A 15,218-nucleotide genomic window follows, 5' to 3' on the forward strand; every position below is an offset into this window, starting at 1 on the left:
AGAGATACACAGGTACTTCTATAAACGTGGTAACACAGGCTGAAGATGTCGAATGCAAATTTAGGCATACAGGTGTCGTTTCAGAGGCATTGCGACACAGAGTTGTACCTTTGGTGTTTTGGTAAATTCGCGATAATCTTGTTTGCATGTGACACAAAAAAGTGCTTTTCGCTGAGAGAAACCCGCCGCGGTAGCTCATTGGCTAAGGCGTTCTGCTGCTGAGCACGACTACGCGGGTTCGATTCCAGGCTGCAGCGGCCGCTTTTCAAATAAAGGCGAAAAGCAAAAACGCCCGTGTGCACGAGGTTTCGGGACACGTTAAAGGTCCTCAGATGTCAAAATTGATCCTGAGCCCTCCACCATTTCGCTCCCCATCGCCTGTGTTGCGTCGGCGCATTAAACCCAACAATCAATGAATGAATCAATATAGCTGATGCAAGTATTCTTACAAATCTCCGAAAATAAATTATGCAGTTTCCCCGAAGCTCTTTTGATGATGCAATTCTGATATTCCACATAAATTGGTTTTTCTACAAACTCCCCTTGAGATCGACTGATTTAGATATGGAATTGGCATTTCTGATAAATGTTTGTCACACAGACGCCAAAATCTATTTTAACGATATAGCACTCGCACGTCATTGAATGGTGCAAAGTACACTTTTTATTTACTCCTTATAGGCAGACTATGTTTACCAGTGGAATGAACCTTCAGACAAAGCGTTTGGCTTAACGCTTTCAATTTTCCTTAAAATATTTGTATTAGCGTGTAGAAGCTAAGTATGGGTAAATTTTAAAAAATTACCCACAAAGGGAGTGAAAAGTGAGAAAATTGTAAAAACGAACCTGTAGAGGGCTCGGCGAAAGAAAACACCGGCGGTCCTGTGTACGCTGAAAGCTCCTCCCCAAGAATCCAGGGTCCATCACGGGAAAAAGAAATGCTGTAGAAATTAGGGCGCGCCAAGCGAGCAGCTGGGAAGCCGAGGTGATATTCAGGGAAGAGGAGTGGGAGCGAGGGATTGGCGCTGTATGAGCAGCGCCAACGCAATTAATGTGGCAACGGCCGACACCGTATGGCCGTACACTATTTAGAGATGCGTAGGCCACGAGTTCTTCCACGCCGAGATCTTCCACGCCGTGCCGATGCTGAAGCTCATTCGCAAAAATGATATTATTGATCTTTATTTATACTAATCTCGTGTAAACAACGGCCGCAAGTTATACCTTGGCTAGTTAACCACCTGTACGGAGTGCTTTGGCTCATAATTATTATTATACGCAACCTCGCTAATATGTCGCGCTGGTTTTTTTGGGATAGAAGAAGCACATCGAATGTACAATCCCACCTTCACGGGGCTCCTATAGAAACCATATTTCTACTTATTAGTATTAAGTGCAAAGCACGTCTTCTTCGGAATTTTCAATAGTTCTTCAGAATTTTGATACACACATTTGTAACAGCAGAGGTGTCTAAGCGGGGAAGAATTGGTAGGGGGTAGAAAAACAGCGATCGGTCGTCAACGTGTGCCTCGCGGCTACCGCCTGTCGTCTCCGGCGCGAGGCATGGCGCACGATATAACTCGTCAGAGTTGAAGGAAGCAAAGCTGTACGCAACCTGCCCTACCTTTATGACAAATAAAGTCCACGATTGCAGCCGATTTGCTTCTTCCTCACTGCCGCAACGACCTTTACTACATATGTTTTTGTATAATGGCAAAGAACGAATTAGAAAAATCTGTACGAACGAATGGAACGCACACAGGTAAACTAGGCGCCCGCCAGTGCAAAGTGTATCCTATCAGGTGTACTGGGTCGAACAAGTGGCATGATTTCTCTCCCTGCAGTCACAGCCGAGTAAATAAGTAGTTTGCCTCTCGGGTGCTAACTCACAGTCCTAGGATAGTGGGTAAGACGACTGAGTCTAGCTGCGTTGGTTTACCATACAGAGGTTCGGTTCCTGCGGGTGCCGATGATATCTTTTCTTCATACGGTTCCCCTGAATTTCGTGGAACGCCGGAATCAACGAATTGCCAAACAGCTTCGCTATTAAAAATACCGAGCGGGTGCGAGCACGCGCCTCGCAGAGGCCGCAGTGCTTTACCCAGGCATGCACGTGTGCTTACGCCATAGGGGGAGAGCATGCGCCTTCGTCGTTGTCGTCGTGTAGAGACGGGTGCGCCGCGGGTCTGTTACGGTGAAGATGATGTGGACGAATCTGTCAACCTATCCCTGGCAAACCAACACGTTGTGGCGTCCACTGAACCAGCTCAGGAAGAACCGGAGGGACAGCGTGGCAACGACGCGCAACAAGATGATTTTCCCTATGCGGCTATGCCGTCGGAAGACGACCACGAAAGGAATGACGCCTAATACAACACGGTTGGCACTTTAATCACCTTTGCTCTACAGTGCCGTCCAAAACGGCTGTGAACCCCTGGGTCCGACTGGTTCCTCTCTCCTGTGATCTGCTGTCGATGTGGTGAGAAGCTAGGTCAACCTTTTCGTTTGCTGCTTGTCATGTTTGCACCGCAACTGCAAGCTGAGGCACTTTTCTTTCTTAGAATTTTTAAACGCACGTAAACGCCGAAAATGGCCTTTGGAATTTTGTTCTTAAAACTTGCGGTCTCATGAGCGGGACTTTTATTACTGCACCCCTAATCCACATCCACCCGACATTTTTAAGCAGATCACCTGATTAGAACCTTGGGATCACACCGAACGAATTATACTATTCCAAGAGGACGTTTTGACGACTTTTTCGGAACAAGAAGAGAACGTTGGAATTATCTCTTTGGACTAACGCCGAAGCCGTACGGCTGCCGGCCAGGTATGGAGGCTCCACGTGCCGACACCATGACAGCAGCGGTTCTACGATCATGTCGTTTTATAGAGACAAGAACGCCAGGCTGTCTACTTCAGGGACTGAAGAGATGGGGAGAGAATTGTCTGGTGCTACGAACATATATAATAGAACGACGCGACAGAATCCCACGCTGCGCAGATCGGCCCCAACATGTACCCAGCGAGCACAGAGCCTCGCAGAAATGAGGCCAAGGACCGCCCCATGTAGTCAAGCCGTAGGCAGAAGAACAAACAACGCGCTTAAAAAAGACCTCAAGCAGAAACCTATAGATGAAATTGGAGCCACGTGGGCCGCCCCGGCCAACCTGCCCCGGAATTGCCCAAACAAGTCTTCACAATTCAACTAAAAAAGCGGCTACAGCTGACCTTCTTCACCGTGCCGAAATTCACACAAGCCATCGCCAGGGCCTGTCCCAGCGGAATAAAAAACCTCCAAGACGCCGTGTTTCGCCTCAAGTGGACGTCAAACATCATCCTGGTGAACACGCCTACGCAAGACGCTGCTAACGAGCTTAGAAACCTGGACAGCCTATGGTGGCAAGAAGTGTGATGTCGTGTCATACGTTGCTTACTCAAAACACGAAGTCAATGGAGTCACGCATGTTTCGAGCCAGGTACCTCCTCGGCAGAATTTATAGCAGGACTGAGAGTGATAATACTCGATAACAAGAGCGTTTATCGACGCATGCTGGGAAAATGTAAGACCGCTCTCATCACCTTCGAAGCAAATGCGATTGTGATGGTGGTGTATTTCTATGGCGGTGAAATGACGCGCTACTTGTATAGCGCTACCAGATTGGTTTGTCAAAAATGTAGAAAGAGAGGACATGGAGCGGACGTGTGTCCCGAACAAGACATCAAAGTTTGCGTACGTTGTGGAAAGAACGCTTCAAAGAAGGCCCCATCTGGTCGCTACGCTGCGAGTTGTGTAAAAAGGATATCTTACTGGCGCAAAAGAGGCCGAGCTGAAATTCAGAAACCCAAGAATACAACCGGGCTACAGGAGAAAGGCTGCCAATCAACAGAAGCAACCCAGGTGGTTCGACGGCGAATGAACCGAACTCCAAGAACGCCAAGTACAAGAGGAAACACAACCAGCTGACTGCAACCCCAAAGCGAGGACGGATGATGTCCCACCGAAGAAGAGAACAAGCCATCAAACGGAGGAGCTGGACAGGTGTAGCCTCCCAGTAGCTCAGGCAGTCATTTCGAAAATCAATTAAAAAGACGAAATAACCGAACTGACCAAACTCTTCCTAGGCGTCAAGGCAGAAAATGCTTCGCTAAGAAAGAACGTAGAAAAATACTAGCGCGCCCAACATAACACAAACTCTACCACTACAGGCTTTCAGAATACCAGACAACAGCCCAGTGCAGACACGCCAATGTGGCAACACCTCCACGACTTTAGGAAAGAAATGAGGGCAAAATCACAAGGTTGATAGCGGAAGTAGTAATCTCAAAGACAAGCCCCCCAAAAAATCTTGCAAGGGAAAACAATCGAACCCACAAGCTAGTAAGACCGTCAAACACATCATAAGAGATATTCGGAAAGCGACTACGATATATTCGCAGTGTACGGCACAAACCATGACGCCTAAATTCAAAAACAAGCAAGAACTATTTGAGATATGGCAGTTGAACTGTGGTAGCAATAAGAAGAAAACAAATCTCCTGGAAGCCTACATAGTAACTATGGATCTCAAGCTTGACATTATATGTATTCAAGAGGCACGATATCTTACCAACCTAAGATGCTACAATAGAATTATTACATCTCAATACACAGGGGTGTTTATGTACGCTAAATAGATATTCCAGGCAGTAGATGCGATCTTTCAACAAAATTTCTATCTGCCGGGCACGTCGAAGTAATACCTATGCCAAGGAAATGTAAGAGCATCTTTGTTCTGAACGCATACAGTCCACCGTCCAGCAACAAGGAAAACATCGAACCGCTTTCTAGACAAGCAATGCGTATAGTCACAAAAAATACCGTACTCCTTCTCGCGGATATGTATACCCCCCAGAAAGAATAGAATTATATCTTTGACTCTGCCAAAGGCAAAACTCTTGACAATACAATGCAGGAACCTAAACTTCATACGGTAAATGATGCATCATTCTCCATTAAAACAGGTAACAATCGCAGTGTGGATACCTGCCGCGACATAACAATAGTTCCCAAGGTAGATCGCCTCATCACCTGGCTTAGTAGTAAACAAAAATCTCGGAAGTGATCATGACAGTATTGAAGTAAAGACAGGCTCAGACAACTACAGAAGAATGCGCAGAAAACAATAGATGACCGATTTGAACGCTTTTTGCCAAACAATAGGGGCCCTCGCTAACGTATAAAAAATAGGCGACTGGTCCGGCGACATCAAGGATACCTTTATTAAACCAACCAAAGAGTACCGATAGGAGGAAGAATACTTGTGCGTTGACAGCTACCTCATCAGTCTGTCGGAGAACAAACAAAAACTGTTCAAAAGAGGGAAGAAGAAAAGACACAATAAGCAGATCAATCTCCGCATCAGAAACGTAGACAAACTGGCCATAGATCATGCCAGAAAGCTCGCAAACCAAAACTGGAACGATTTTTACTTATCCCAAAGGCACCATGAAGTCCTCCAAAACATGGGCTATTGTCAAGGGCATGTTGAACCTCTGAACCAGAATGGGATAGACGAGTCACCAAATCAGCAGTGGCTCACAATTTCTAAGGTTCTAACGACGAACTGATTTTCGCTAATAAAGAACTACTTTAACTGGACCAAACATCCTACCGGCACGCAGGAACTATCAAGGTAGCCCCAATGACTTACTTGATAGAGAAATCTGTAAGGAAGAGCTACTGCAGGTTGTAATGACCAGCATAAAGGAAATCTTGCCCGGTGCAGGTGCAATAACAAACACTATGCTAAGAAGGAAAAAGGATGCTCAGATGGAGGTTCTTGCCAAATACATAAACGATTTATGGCTCAAAGATCGACTATCCCGTCAGTGGAAACACTCCACGATAACCACTATACTGAAGCCAGGGAAACCCCTTGAAACAAATATCTAAGACCAATCTCTCTCACCTCTTGTGTCGACGAAATCACAGAAAAATAATTACGACAAGACTTCAGAAGTACATAAAAGACCATCAACTTTTTGCGGACTGCCTGGTGTGTTTTAGGCAAGGAGAGTGCACACAGTGTGCCTTTATACACTTAAAAAACGATATCATCGACAACGAATACGACCAAGATGAAACCATCCTCGCACTGGACGTCAAAGGCGCCTTCAACAATGTATTTCACGATTCGCTCCTTAAGGCCACAGAGGAGACACTATGCGGGGAAAGAACATACAAATATATTAAAAAGTTTCTTTTAGAGAGAACAGTTATAATCGGCATAGGCAATACTTGATCCGACAATTTAAGGTAGCAAACAGGGGCACGCTGCAGGGTTCAAATATTTCGTCTCTACTGTTCGACTTTACAATGATCAAAATCGCTAAGAAACTGGAAGAATGTGACGAAACTGGAAAAGTCATATATGCCGACGACATTACCACTTGACGAAAAGCGGAACTTTACAATATAAATAAATCTGCTACAGTTTGTTATAAACGACCTCCAAAATTGGATCATAAAAATGGCTTGAAATGCGCGCCATGAAAAGGCGCCCCCGCAAATGCGTCGCTGAAAAGCGCCAATTCAAACAACAACACTCCAGCCAGCATTATACTGGATTGACATCTTTACGCCCCGCAATAAGAATACTATACTCCGGGAAAACTTTCTGTGGCAATGGAGCGAAAGCTACGTAGGGAGGGGGAAGCTAACTGCTCTGCGTTACTGCGCGAAGTAGTTCCCAATAAACTGGTTTCGGTTTCAGTTTCGGCGTGACCGATACGCATTTGATACAGCTCGTTTATTCGCATAAGTTCCGTAGTTGAGTGCGCTGAACAACGATCAGCGAGCATGCAGGCATATTGGCGTCTCCTTCCACACGCTTCATTTGTTTGTAAACACAGGCCAACGCTTTGACTGGACACGGCCCGCGCGGCCGTGAACTGAAGAACTCAGACTGACTGCGGACTCTGTATCGTTCACAAAAGAAGTGAAGTTTGTAAGCGCTGCAGTTTTGACGGAATGCACCGATCTGTAAACTGTTCTACTGGACAGCACCATCGGTATGTGCGGCCTACTTACCTAGCGCGGTCGCGGTATACCAAATGAGCAGCATGCACACATGCTTACGCACACGCTCGCTTACGTCGAGAAACGGGTTAACCGAACGGATTGCGAAAACAGCGGTGAATCCCGGTTGCATCAGTCTCACTTGGGCGTGCACTTTGCAAACCGCTCGCTTCCATTGTTTAAACAGCGAAGCTTCTTACAAATCCTACGCAGAGAATGAAGTGGCGACCTGCCGAAAGCCGTCGACAAGAACGCCATGTTTTTGTTTTTTTTTTTTTTGGGGGGGGGGAGGGAACCATTGCGACGCCAGCGGCGACCGCCGCAAACAAAAATATCCGAAAATGTAAAAAAAATGCTCTCTGTTCTGTATATTCTGGCTAGCAACATAGTAGCATTGCCATTGCGAGTCTAAAACATAAGAAATAAACATTCTTGAATTGCTGAGGTTACCGCCAGCCAATTATTTTTGTTGAACTACTTCCAGGTGCGCAGTGAAAAGGCGTGGTCCGGCTCCGTAGCCTTGATTGCATTGCCGCAGAAAGGCGTCCCCGAGTATAGACATGGTCATTCCGAAAGTACTCTCAGCAAGCTTGGCAAGACGGCTCAACATATAGCCAGAGTAGTAACACGAATTACAAGTGCTAGGAAGGTCATAAGAGATCAGGACACCCTGCGCCTTGTTCAAGCCCTCATAATGAGCCGCACTGCATATAGCCTCCCCTTCTACCGGATGTATCACAAACAAGAAGAAAGGGGCGATGCAATATTAACAACAGCTCACAAGACTGCGCTAGGCCTACCAATTTACACATCCAAAGAAAAATTCCTGAAACTAGGCGTAGACAGTACCTTCAGCGAAATCAAGGACATGATATAAGATGCCCAAAAAGAACGCCTCCTCACAATCAGAACTGGCAGAGAAATTTTCATAAGATCTGGACAGGACGTTCATGCAGCATTCATATATAGGATGGTCGATGTAACACCCGCTCAAAGACGCTGTATCCAGACCTCTCTCGTTCCCAAGAAAATGTACTCCACTCGCTATAAGGGCAGAGGATTGCAAGAAGTCGATACATTTGAAAAACATACCAGGACAACGCAAAAGCAATCTACACCGATGCGGCCACAAACAAGCAAGGCAATGCATCAGCCGTGGCTACCAGCCAACATGGGAAGACGCTGGATTTTCATTTCATTTCATTTATTTCCACCTTAAAGGCCCGAAGGCATTACATAAGGGGGGGCGTACAAGGTATGAATTTCTGCTCAACCAGGAACACAAACAGCAGGAAGAAAAAAGAAAAAAAGGAAAAACAAAGTGGCACAAAAAGTGTTGCAATAGACATAAACGCAAAATACATGGCTCCAAAAAGTAATCTACAAGGGCATATGTTAGCTCTATTTACTAAGATTGTGATATGTGACTGTTAAGTTTATTTCGGAAGGTTTGGCGGTTGCCGCACGTGACAATGTTATCAGGCAGGTTGTTCCATAGGGTAATTCCATTGGGGAAAAAGGAGTTGTTCATGGCTGAGGTGCGGCCGCTGATTGGTGCTATAGGGTGGCTGTGGTTAATGCGGTATGAAGTTCTGTGTGATGGTTGTAAGAGGGCGTGCCGTGATTGTGGGCGATAGAAGAAAGCGTGGATCAGGCTGAGCCGGCAAACAATGCGACGAGATTCAAGAGATGGCAGCTTCAATGATTCTTTTAGTGCGGTCACGCTGATATCGTTAGAATACTGGGAGCAAATGAAACGGGCGGCGCGGTTTTGGATTCTCTCTAGATCGTTAGTAAGATATGATTGCCAGGGGTGCCAAATTGAACAGGCATACTCGAGTTTCGGTCTCACAAAAGTTTGGTAAGCTAACATTTTAATATCTGGTGAGGCTAATTTCAGGTTTCGGCGCAAGTATCCTAGTGTGCGGGAGGCTTCGGAACAGATAGTTTGTATATGAGTTTCCCATGAAAGTGACGATGACATATGCAATCCGAGGTATTTGTATGAAGATGTAGAGCTAATCGGAACTGAATCAATGCAGTAGGCGTAATGAGGTGAGGTGCGTTTGCGGGTGAACGACATTGCTTTACATTTAGTTAGGTTTAACGGCATGAGTGATTTGTTACACCAGGTTGCAATCATTTGTAGATCTTTTTGAAGAGCAGCGCTGTCGTCTGGATTACGGATGGGGGAGTATAGAACGCAGTCATCTGCAAAGAGTCTTAACCTTGATGATATGTTAGTAGGCAAGTCATTAATGTAAATTAGAAACAGCAGAGGGGAGAGACAGGCACCCTGGGGGACGCCCGACGTTACATCAGAGAGAGGAGAGTCGTAGTTATTTGCGCTAGTGTATTGCTTGCGGTTTTTTAAGAAGTTCTTGATCCAAGAAATAGTGTTGAGAGGGATTCCGAGGTTATACAACTTAAGGGTTAATTGGTTATGGGGGACACGGTCGAATGCTTTTGAAAAATCTAAAAATACGGCATCTGTTTGAATGTTATCGTCCATGAAGTTTTGTAAATCGTGCGTGAATTCAGCCAGTTGCGTTTCGCACGACAGAAGTTTCCGGAAGCCGTGTTGGTGATGATAGAAAAAATTGATGGATTCCAGATGGGTCATTAAACTTGACGCAATGATGTGTTCGAGCAGTTTGGATGCGATGCTGGTTAAGGAAATAGGGCGGTAGTTGGCTGGCGAAGCGCGATTGCCTGATTTGAAAATTGGTATTATCTGAGCCTTCTTCCAGTCGTCAGGGACGTCTCCTGTTTGTAGTGATTGGGTAAAGATCAAGTGCAATATTAGGCTTGACACTGATGCGGTGTTCTTTAGCAATTTACTATTTATTTTGTCGCAGCCGGCTGAAGATGAAAGTTTGAGGTCATTGATCAGTTTATATATACCGTCTGGGCTGATATCAATTTCTGGCATTGTTACAGAGGAATGATTGGGCAATGATTCGGTGTCGTTGTTGTTAGCAGCGGAAAATACGGACGAAAAGTGGTTATTTAAAGCAGAAGCACACTGGGAGGGATCGATTGGGTCTCCATGATTGTTAACAAGGTCTATTTGACTAGATCGATGTGTAGGGGAGAGCATGCGCCAGAATTTGTTAGGATTTGTTTGAAGAACTGATAGCAGGTCATTGGAAAAGAATTTGGTTTTAGCTGCTTTAAGTTCGTTTAGATAATGTTTAGCGCATGAGCGGTAGCGTTCCCATGCGGCGGGGCATTGGCTTTCGTGAGCCTTTCTGTAGAGGCGTTTTTTTCGATTACAGAGTAATTTTAGTTGTTTGTTAAACCATTGGCAGTTAGTATCAGATTTGATAAGAATAGTAGGGATGTATCTGTTTTTAAGGTTCAGCATCGTTGTTTTAAAGAGTTCCCAGTTAGCGTTGACACTGCGATGTAGGTACGTGTTCCTAAAGTTATCTAAGAAATTGGTTAGGTCGGCATTAATGGCATCAAAATTTCCTCTCTTGTAGTCCGTGATTATCTTCTGTGTAGGTGATTTCTTTTTCAGTGGAGTGGCTATGCAAATATGGATTAGGTTATGGTCACTAATACCTGGAAGGATATTAACGGTTTTTATGTCCTCTGGGCACGAGGTTAGTAGAAGGTCAAGGGTATTGTTGCCCCTGGTAGGGCACATTATGGTCTGGTGAAGATCAAAGTCGAGTACAGTGTTCAAAAATTTTTGTTCGTTAGACGAGGGCCCATTCGATACGGAAAGCAACGGCCAACTGATTAATGGATAATTGAAGTTTTCGAAGAGGAATATGGGCGCCTTGGGATATTTATTAGTTACTGCAGTGAGGGATAGATGGAGTAGGTCGCAGAAGTCTGGCTGGCTATCGGGCGGTCTATAGCAGACGCCAAAAACGAATGTAAGGGCTCCGGTAGATATGCATGTCCAGATTAATTCTATGTTGTTGTCAATCAGAACGAGTGAGGATGATAAGGTATTTTTAATGGCTATAAGCACACCACCGCCTCTCTTGCTTTGGCGGTCACGGCGGAAAATTGTGAAATTCGAGATATCAGGGAACACCTCCGTATCTCTAATACCTTCATGCAACCATGTTTCGGTTAGTACGACTATGTCAGCACTGACATCAGTTATGAAACTGTGAAGTTCGTCGCGCTTCGGTATTAGGCTTCGTGCGTTAGTAAATGCGATGTTCATATCTACAAATGCTATGGGACGTGGACGCGTGTTACACGAGGTGGAATGCTTGGAAACCTGTCACGTGCTGCCATCTGATGGGATATCTGATGAGTTAGTTTCCAACGTATTGGTGCGCGAGTTACTGAATTCCTTGACGCTGTCAGTTTTCGGGTCGTAGAAATAAGATTTGTTACCGACGATTAGCTTGTCTACCCTCAGCTTGAATGCGCACTTTTGTGGTCGAATGAACTTTAGCAACTTCGCACGCGCAATGCGGGTGGCTGCAGCAAAGTCCTCTCTCACGGCGAAGGTTGTTTCTTTTAGATTAGGTCCACAGCTTAAGATCTTTTCTTTAGTTTTGAAGTGAGCTAATTTTATTACAATTGGGCGTTTTTTGTCAGCTGAAAATTTTCCAATTCGATGAGCGCGCTCAATTGAATTTGTTTCAAGCGTAATTCCGAGATGGTCGGTGCAGAATTTCATGACGTTTTGCTCTGACTCATCCCATGTTTCCTTTGCTGAGTCTTCAATTCCCAGGAATAGAAGATTGTTACGGCGTAGCCGATTATTGGCGTCGGTATTAGCAGCTTTTAAAGTTTCAATTTCATGTTTGATACTAACTGCGTCATGTGGTGCGGTGTTCAGGGATGGTTCGGTTTGGGCTGATTCTAGAAGTGAGATTCGGTTTGTTAGTGTTGAAAGAACTGTTTCATGGTTAGTTTGCACTGCCTTGAGCTGGTTAATGTCTGCACGGATGGCTAGGATGGTTTCATCGAGCTGCTTGATAGCGGCAGACACGGATTCTATCTGAGCTTTGGTTGGGCCGGGGTTGAGCTCCACATCGCCGGACAGCAGTAACATTAACTCTGATAACAATTGCAAGGTGAAAGCATCACAACACAGGCAAAGCAAGTTTCGCAACTTGAAGTCGCAGGGGCACGACACCGCTATAAGAAAGTAGTTGTTGGTACTGTATTGTTTAGAACGGCTAAGGTAACCAACCTGTAATGTCAGGAGTGGCGTGACCATTCTGCGCCAAGCGGTGTCGTGCCCCGGCAGTTCGGTGAAGATTGGGCGGTTAAGTATGATGCGCTCGTCCCACGTGACCGGTGACGTCGATGAAGTGAAGAGTTGCCAGGCTAAGTTCTTGGCGCGGGCTGGTGTCGGCGGGCAGGTGACGGGTAAAGGGTTCGGGCGTTGATCGAGGCTCCAAGTGGTTGCTGTCGGCTCGAGTAGGTCCCCCGGAGGTGACCAAGCGTGGCCGCCAATTCGCCAGGTATCAGCAACCCAGCAAGCCAGGATCTTTAATGTCAGGAGTGGCGTGACCATTCTGTGCCAAGCGGTGTCGTGCCCCGGCAGTTCGGTGAAGATTGGGCGGTTAAGTATGATGCGCTCGTCCCACGTGACCGGTGACGTCGATGAAGTGAAGAGTTGCCAGGCTAAGTTCTTGGCGCGGGCTGGTGTCGGCGGGCAGGTGACGGGTAAAGGGTTCGGGCGTTGATCGAGGCTCCAAGTGGTTGCTGTCGGCTCGAGTAGGTCCCCCGGAGGTGACCAAGCGTGGCCGCCAATTCGCCAGGTATCAGCAACCCAGCAAGCCAGGATCTGTAATGTCAGGAGTGGCGTGACCATTCTGCGCCAAGCGGTGTCGTGCCCCGGCAGTTCGGTGAAGATTGGGAGGTTAAGTATTATGCGCTCGTCCCACGTGACCGGTGACGTCGATGAAGTGAAGAGTTGCCAGGCTAAGTTCTTGGCGCGGGCTGGTGTCGGCGGGCAGGTGACGGGTAAAGTGTTCGGGCGTTGATCGAGGCTCCAAGTGGTTGCTGTCGGCTCGAGTAGGTCCCCCGGAGGTGACCAAGCGTGGCCGCCAATTCGCCAGGTATCAGAAACCCAGCAAGCCAGGATCTGGAATGTCAGGAGTGGCGTGACCATTCTGCGCCAAGCGGTGTCGTGCCAAAAGATCATTACCAAAAAAATATTCAAGAAGCAAAAATGGGGGGCGTCATACTAGCAAGTAGATGGGCTGAATTCAAAAATAATGACTCAATAATGATCACTGACTCGACTAGGGTCATAATGAACTTCATCTGCCGCATCGTCCGAAGGAATGCTGAAAGTCTTCGTCCAAAAATTCTAAAACTGAACCACACGCTTTTCTGGACTCCCACGCATTAGGGGCCAGATGGTAACGATGCGGCCGATTCTCTTGCGAGGACTGCCATACAGTTCTGAGAGCCGGAACATTCGTACGCCCTCACTGCTTGCTGTCCAACCTCCGAAAAATTAACATCCTATAATCTTCATCTAAGATAAATGCCTACGCCACACCCAAGCCTAACTGCTGAAGAAGCGAGAAATCTTAGAAAAATACAGACGAACACCTAATTTATATTAATACGGATTGCAAACATCACCAGAATAAAAATGAGGACTGCAAGCAATGTCACCAGAAGGCCCATTCATTGTATACAGTTTTCGATTTCGCAATTATTTGGGACGAGGATAGCCACCAAACCTCATTAGAGTCCTGGGAGGAATCTGCGTCCAGCGCAGACCCTGCACATCAGCTTGCGCTGCTTAGTAGGGCCACGGATAGCCAAATAGCTGGGGTCCAGGGATTTGGATCCGTCCGTTGATCTCTCCCCTTTTCCTTTACCCTCTTTCACAAAATAGAGCATATAATACTGCTACGGGGACTAAAACTTTTTTCATGGTTGTAAAAATTACGCCAAGCTTGGCTGCGTCAAAGGCATACGCGTGAGGTGAGATTCCTGCATTTAGTTTCTTTCTTCCTCAATCCACGCGCGTTCAGTACCGCTTTCACAGCTGCATACCGGCACTGGGCTTTATTTGTGGCAGTTACTAATACAAGGGTGCAATTGTGCATTTTCAACCTCGGATGCAGCACATAATGCAAAATGTAGAAACAAACCCAAGTAATGCGATGGGGCAGTTTGAACCAAGCTGTTGTAAAGTACACAGAAACATACCGGTGCAGCTAAAGTTATGAAATTTCTATGAATTACCCGAAACTATAAATTATTCGCGTTTTATTACCGCGACTTTATGGTGGGACCATATATAGGCATTTAAGAGCTAACCATCTTCAGCATTCCAAGAAAGGTTAGAGGGAGAGGGTTAGGCGGAAAACATTATAAGCCCGATCAACGAAAATATATTATAGCTATTGTCGTCGGTGACGACCCGAATGGTTAAAAAGAGGCTGGTACCGCAAAGGGGAATTGAGGTACAAAAATATAAAGAAGCAAATTTGGCCGAATGTCGGATTTCAGCAGGGTCATCTAAGTGGACTTACCTTTTAGCAGCTGAAGTTACCTGACATCGCAATAGAATAAAACAATAACCTCGATACTTCAGCAGTGACCGGTCAGCGTACCAGCACGTGCATAGAGGAGGTGCACACAGAGGTGATCTCCTACGTGTGGAACCGGGCTTCATTTTCTGCATGTCCGCCTATTGACGTATTTCATGCAAAAAAACAAGCAATAAAAAGCGAGAGCTGCAACCACTTTACAGCAAGTGAGAGGGATGGTGAAGACTAGCTTTTCGGGAGTTGTGGCAGCCCCTTATCAGTTTGAGCATAGGAGCCCTACAGCCGCCACTCCCGCATTTCTGCGGGAGTTAAGCAGCCAGATAACGAAATTATTCTGGAAAATCGATCTACCGTAACAAATGGGCAAGGTTTAGTGAGTGAGGTATGCCAACACTGCGTTTATTGCTTTCCATCGATCAACAAGATACTGCTATCACGAGGTTCTTTTTTCTGGTGAAGGTGAACGCAAAAATAATCAACCAACTCAGATACACTTGGTGCATTTAGGTACGCACAAATGCACAAACCAACAAATGGTTGGTCTTCAAGACTTCACGAAACCACTGTACACACGAAAAAAAAAAGGCAGCGGGTACAAAATTCAGGTAGAAGCTTGCGAGCCACTTCAAGAAAGCATATTTTTACACTCGAAACTGTGCAAC

At 46.0% G+C, this 15,218-nt stretch overlaps 1 protein-coding gene across 1 annotated transcript; it reads right to left on the reverse strand.

The window, feature by feature from the left end:
• Positions 1-10,779: 10,779 nt before the first annotated feature.
• Positions 10,780-13,154, reverse strand: LOC144148372 (uncharacterized). Its single transcript, XM_077679916.1, has one exon. It carries the CDS (start codon positions 13,152-13,154, stop codon positions 11,304-11,306), a length of 1,851 nt encoding a protein of 616 aa, XP_077536042.1. The 3' UTR covers positions 10,780-11,303.
• Positions 13,155-15,218: the final 2,064 nt, after the last annotated feature.

This window comes from Haemaphysalis longicornis, unplaced genomic scaffold, assembly GCF_048455015.1.
Source record: "Haemaphysalis longicornis isolate Haplotype H1 unplaced genomic scaffold, Haemaphysalis longicornis Haplotype H1 scaffold_8, whole genome shotgun sequence".
Taxonomy (NCBI): Eukaryota; Metazoa; Arthropoda; class Arachnida; order Ixodida; family Ixodidae; genus Haemaphysalis; species Haemaphysalis longicornis.